Below are 6,592 nucleotides of genomic sequence, written 5' to 3'. Positions count from 1 at the left end.
CTTTCACAGGGGTCGCCTAAGACCATCGGAAAACACATATATAATTACATATTGTTTTTGTGATTAATCACTATGCTTTAATTATGTTCAATTTGTAACAATGAAAATACATCCTGCATATCAGATATTTACATTACGATTCATAACAGTAGCAAAATTACAGTTATGAAGTAGCAACGAAAATAATTTTATGGTTGGGGGTCACCACAACATGAGGAACTGCATTAAAAGGTCGCGGCATTAGGAAGGTTGAGAACCACTGTATTAGGTTGATCTGCTACTCCTCCCAGTCTCTAGTGCAGGACAGTGTCAGATGCAGTTTCTGACTAGATCAGGCAAAAACTCAGAGCCTCCGGAGACCTGCTTCTGCCTGCAGACTGATTGCATTCAGTCTAGAGTAGCCTCAGGCAATCATCCATAGTTGGGGAGAGACGTTTTCCAACAGTGTGGGGCAATTGCTTGTGCCTGGAGGCTAATTGTTATTCTCAGTCTCTTAATGGACCTCAGAAACTCCAAAGGGTGGGGCAAGGTGTTTTCCAGTAGGTGAGGCAACTGTCTTTCCTCCAGGCAAAAACCACCTGGATAGCAAAGGGCTGCCTGAGAATGATGTCCTCCTTAGCATGAGGGAGTGACTCAGCACAGGAAACCGGGATATCTGCCTTCTGAGCTCTAACCCCAGAGCTCCAACCTGGTTTCTGCTCACACAGCTCCAGTGCACTCTGCCCTCCCTCTGCTGGAGCCCAAGCTGAGTGGCTGCACATGAAATTTGGTGTGCTGGCCCTTTAAGAGGGTGCCTGCATTTCCAGCTGTCTCTCCCTGGCAGATAGCAACCCTGCTGCTTTTCACAGCCAGATGTTACCTGGGCACCTTTCTCAGTTATGGTGCTCTGCTGGGGGCCCAGCTTGGGGATTAGACCCCAGAGTTCTCAGTGGCAACCCCTGATAGCTGAGATATCTCTCCAGGACTTCAGCTACTGTCTGTGGGGGCCCAGCTAGCCCTTTCAAGGCTCCATCCTTCCTACCAGTTTCTGTGCAGTCTCCATTTTCTGTCCTTGGTTATCAGGGTTCTCGCCAGCTAGGCTTAAGTTGATTATTCAGCATTTTTTTGTATTTTAGTTGTAATTCCAGTTTGGTCCTAGGAGTGTGTCTGTGTAGCATCCACTTACTCCACTGCCATTTTTAATTTCTAAGCCATACAATTTTTACTCTGATGTTCCACTTGTCTGTTTTTTCTTTTGTTGCCTGTGCTTTTGGGAGAGAGAGAGAGCAAGGGCCAGAGTCAAGGATAGGGAGGGGAAGAGAAGGAGAGAGAAATGGAGAGAGAGGGGGATAAGGGAGGGAGGAGAGAGAGAGAGGGTACACATCATTTCTTGCTGCCACTGCAAGGTTCTATCTAGGATCATTTTTATCTTAAAGAATGTCCTTAAGCTTTTCTTTCAGTGTGTGAAATCAGTTATTGTTTGAAGTTCAGTTCTTATTTTGCCTTTTCTTGGAACTCTGTCTTTTGGAATATAGAATTTTAGGTTGGCAGATACTGTTTTAGCACCTTGACTGTATCTTTCAGCTCTCTCTGGCACTCAGTCTTCTTGTTGAGAAGTCATGAAGATAATATTGCTACTTTTTGTCTGAGTTGCTTAAATGGTTTTATCTTTGGTTTTCTGTAGCTTTATTATAATGTTCCCAGATGTGGATTTCACTTCAGTTTTGGAAAACTGAATTCTTGGCTATTATTTCTTCAAATATTGCTTTTACCCTGTTCTCTCCTTTCTGGAATTCCAGTTGAGCATACCTCTTTTCACTATAGCCTGTATACCTATTGTTTGTTGTATTTAAGTTAATCTAATGAAGAAGTATTCAAATACAAGTATTTTTTTCATTTTTTGTTTTTGTTTTTCTTTTTAAAATATATATTTTTATTGATTTCAGAGAGGAAGGGAGAGGGAGAGAGAGAGATAGAAACATCAGTGATGAGAGGGAATAATTTATTGGCTGCCTCCTACACGCCCCCTACTGGGGATCCAGCCTGCAACCCGGACATGTGCCCTTGACCGGAATCAAACCTGGGACCCTTCAGTTTGCAGACTGATGCTCTATCCACTGACCCAAACTGGCTAGGGCTCATTTTTTGTTTTTAGTAGACTTTATTGTTGGAAACAATCTCAAACAGATGAGAAAGTAGAATATATATATATATATAGCTAAGCAGCCATCTGACCATCAGCTATGATGTGCATTGACCACCAGGGGCAGATGCTCAATGCAGAAGCTGCTGAACTGCAGTAACTTGGCAGTGGTGGTTCTTGGGTGACACATCCCAAAAGCAGAGGAGGGAGCATGATTCTGGGGTGTGTCACCCGAGAACCACCCTCTCACAATCTGGGACCCCTGGGGGGCTGTCAGAGAGGCCGTTTTGGCCTGATCCCCACAGGCCAGGCTGAGGGACCCCCACCTTCCAGAGGGACCCCACTCACCCCGCAGATGCCCTTTGAGCCACGTCACCACCCCAGGTGCGGCCAGCCAGGGAGGGACCGCTGAAGGTTGGCCCCAGAGTGTGTCCGGCCCTTCTTGCCCAGACCTTCCGGGCACCTTCTAATTAATTTCCTTTCAACATGCATGAATCCGTGCACTGGGGCACTAGTAATATAATAACCCCTCAATGATACATCATCAACCAATTTCAATAGTTGTCAACTGCTGGCCGATCTTGTTTCATCTATATACCACCCATTTCCCCATTCTGTTGAAATAAATATAATTTCATCTGTAAATATTTCAGCATCTATCTCTTAAAGATAGAGTTTTACTCATTTATTCAAGTTGACTCAAATGTTAGGTTATTAAAATTTGTTTTAGAGAGAGAGAGAGATAGCGCACAGAAGAGAGAGGGAGAGAGAGAGGGAGAGAGAAACCTTGATTTGTTGTTCCACTTATTTATGCATGCATTGGTTGATTCTTGTCTGTGTCCTGAATGGGAATTGAACCCACAACCTTGGTGTATTAGGACGATGTTCTAACCAACTGGGCTAACTGGCCAGGGTCCATAAATGTTAATTTTTAAAATACTTGTTTCAGACAGGATTCAAATAAGGATCCATACATTGTGATTGATATGTCTCTAAAGCCTTTTTTACTCTGAGGATCCTCCACCATCCTTTATTTTTCCTAGCAATATATTTGTTGAAGAGATTGGGTCATTGTCCTATAGCAGTGATGGCGAACCTATGACACGCGTGTCAGAGGTGACATGCGAACTCATTTTTTTGGTTGATTTTTCTTTGTTAAATGGCATTTAAATATATAAAATAAATATCAAAAATATAACTCTTTGTTTTACTATGGTTGCAAATATCAAAAAATTTCTATATGTGACACGGCACCAGAGTTGTTAGGGTTTTTCAAAATGCTGACACGCCGAGCTCAAAAGGTTCGCCATCACTGTCCTATAGACTTTTCCACAGTCTGAATTTAGGTCATGCCTTTTTAATTTTTTTTTAAATCAACATCATAGATGGGTGGTAATATTCCTTTATCAGGATCAGGAAGCACATAATGTCTGATTGTCTCTTTTTGTAATGTGAACAGTCATTCATAGATGCCTAGGTCTTTTAATTTATTAGGAGTCTTAAAATGGTAATGTATTTCTATCATTCCATCATTATTTATTAGCTGAAATACTTAAGTACAGAGACATTTCTTATCAACCGTTGGTTCATATATGAAGGCAGAATAAGTGATTGATTTTTTTAGTTAATTTTACCAGTTTTAAAAATAATGAATTGATTGACTAGCATCCTCCAGTTTTGACCAATTATGGCTTTTAGGTTTGTTTTATTCTCATTCTAAACTAATGTATTTTGATATTGAATACATTTTCAAATATTTTTAGTTGATATAATTTGCTCTGTAAGGATCAACTTTGTTAAGATTTGAAATTAATGCAGACTACTTTTGTTTTATTCTAGTTTGCATTTGTGTCGGATTCTCAGTGAAAATAAAAGCCATGATAGTTCGACTTACAGAGGTAAGAATTTTAAAAGTATCATTGCTATTTTTTTGGCTTGATCAATTTTAATAAATATCCTGTTTTCATCAAATAGTTATGAATGCAAACAAAAGGTATAAGATAGTTCACATTATGTAAAGCTTTTATGTGAATATATTACAGTTCAGATTTAAAACTATAGTTATAGTAAGACTATACATCTTTGTATAAGGATGCTATTTAACTTGCATAATAGTCATGATAGAGCTTGGATTTTATAATACAGTTGCTAGCTATATGAAAAATTACATAGACTAGTTATTAGTCATAAACAGAAGAGAAAAGCTAGTATGGAAAGTAAAATGATTGTGATCTTATTTACACTAGGAAATTTCCAGAAACAGGTTCAGTGTTTTTACTAAAGCTGGTTATGTTTAGGTGGTATCCGGGATCTTGTTGAAGGTAGTTGTCATGGAAAACATTAAAAGCAAAGGTGTTGTGTACTGCATACCACAAATATGGCTTATTAAGTAAAATGTTACGTAATTAAAGAGGATATAAATTTCCAGTTATTTTAATTTTGAATGATGTTACTATTTAACATTCATTAATTTAAAATTGGGCATATGGATTTAGAAAAGGAGGGGCAAAAACAAAAGCAATTATGTTTAGTAAGTTTAAAGTATTTTCCTATGTAGCTTTCATTGAGATAGAAACCATAACATTTTTTTCAATTTGGGAAAAACAATTCACAGCCAATATTCTATTTTAACCCCAAAATTTTTAGATAAAATTCATTGTAGTTATTTAAATTATGCCATTGTGAGTAGAAAATTAAGAACAGAATGATTTTCTGTAGATAAGTTTGCTTTTGTTTTTATCAAAAATTATATATTTGTTTTTAAAAATACATTTTTATTGATTTCAGAGAGGAAGGGAGAGGGAGAGAGAGATGGAAACATCAATGATGAGAGAGAATCATTTATTGGCTTCCTTCTGCACTCCCTACACTGGGGATCGAGCCCGCAACCTGGGCATGTGCCCCAACTGGGAATCGAACCATGACATCCTGGTTCATAGGTTGATGGTCAACCACTGAGCCTGTGGTCGGGTGAGATTATATACGTTTTAAAGAAAATTTGTTGGTTTTTTTTTTGAGGGGAAAGCATTTTTTAACAAATGAATGAGTTAGTTTTTCTGTCATTTGGGTAAGATCTGTTTTAAAACTTAACGTTCCTAGCCTTGAGTCCCCAAACTTATTTTTCAATTCATCCTGTTTATAAAATTGCATGACCATTCATAAAGATTTCTTTTTCTTTTTTTAAATTTCTGGGTGTCTCCATAATGCTTCAGTGATTTGTGTAATATTCTGAAAAAGCCGGAAATAGTCCATCCCAGCCTCCTGAGGTCAGGCAGTCTTTCCTTGATGGGACTCATGCAGGGATACCTGCCTTTAGATGGATCAGAGCTGCTTTAACCTCTAGTCCAAGGGCGGGGGAAGGGGGCTGCCAGTAGACATTGGGGTCGAGAGAGGAAGGAAGGGAAGATGAAGGTGCAAGAATCTTGTCAAAGTCGACACAAGGTTGCTTACTAGGAGACAGACGAATGCAACTTTGTATTCACTGCTAGAAACCAGAGCTTCGGGTAAAATCTTGAATTTATGGGGAGGAGAGGGAAGCATGGGCTTATCTGTCCTTTTCCAGACCCCTCGAGGTTGGGGACCTGCAGAGAGAACTGCGGTGCATTTTGCTGGACTGGTGCTCACTCCTCACCTGCTGTCCCTGTGTACCACATGCTGACCCTTTCCCTGGGTCAGCAACAAGCGACCTGTAGTACCCACGGGGACGCATGCAGAAGGCTGGTTAACAGCAGAGCCCCTGCTCTCTGGGCAAGGTGATGTCCACTTCCTCTCTGCCTGGCGCAGTGTGGTCTCTGTCTTGGTCAGTGAGTTCACAGAACACTCCCAGAAGAAGGCGCTCGCTTTTCTGGATACAATCATTCTCTAAAACACAGGCCTGCCCTGTGGCTGGTGTGGCTCAGTGAATAGAGCGTCAACCCGTGGACTGAAGGGTCCCAGGTTCGATTCCCGTCAAAGGGCACATGCCCAGCTGCAGGCTGGATCCCCGTCCCCGGTTGGGGTATGTGCAGGAAGCAACCAAAGGACGTCTCTCTCACATCGATGTTTCTCTCTGTCTCTCCCTGTCTCTTCCACTCTCTCCAAAAATCAATGGAAAAATATCCTCAGGTGAGGATTAACAAAAAAAATAAAAAAATAAAAAAATAAAGTAAAACACAAGTCTTACACCTGGATAGCAGCCACTGAGGGTGCGTCTGAAACTGGGGGAACCCGGATCTGTGTGGGGAAGGGCGGAGTCCGGGTGTACTGGTAGGTCCCGGAGAAGGGCCAGGGAAGACTGGGAGCAGTGGCATCCGCTCCTAGAGCAGGGTTCTGGCGGGAAGCAGTGCTGGCCCCAGGCACTGAGCTCCGTGTCTGATCCTTCCGAGGGGTGCTCCTGCCTGTGCAGATGACAGGGGTGCCCTAGCTTGGGAGTTCAGAGGTGCTGCTCCGTAACAGTCAACAAGGCTTTTAAGTTGGGAAGTTTTATTCCTC

General features: G+C 41.2%; 1 protein-coding gene across 1 annotated transcript in view; it reads left to right on the top strand.

Moving 5' to 3' along the window:
* The window catches only part of THOC2 (THO complex 2), a 121,626-nt gene that overhangs the window by 13,327 nt on the left and 101,707 nt on the right, over nt 1–6,592 (top strand). The window contains 1 exon segment of the mRNA XM_014544948.1: nt 3,962–4,020. Within this exon segment, the coding sequence (XP_014400434.1) occupies nt 3,962–4,020 (59 nt within the window).

Source organism: Myotis brandtii, unplaced genomic scaffold, assembly GCF_000412655.1.
Source record: "Myotis brandtii unplaced genomic scaffold, ASM41265v1 scaffold39, whole genome shotgun sequence".
In the NCBI taxonomy this organism is placed as follows: Eukaryota; Metazoa; Chordata; class Mammalia; order Chiroptera; family Vespertilionidae; genus Myotis; species Myotis brandtii.
Note: the sequence above shows the minus strand (reverse complement) of the source record. Positions and strands in the feature narration are given on the sequence as shown.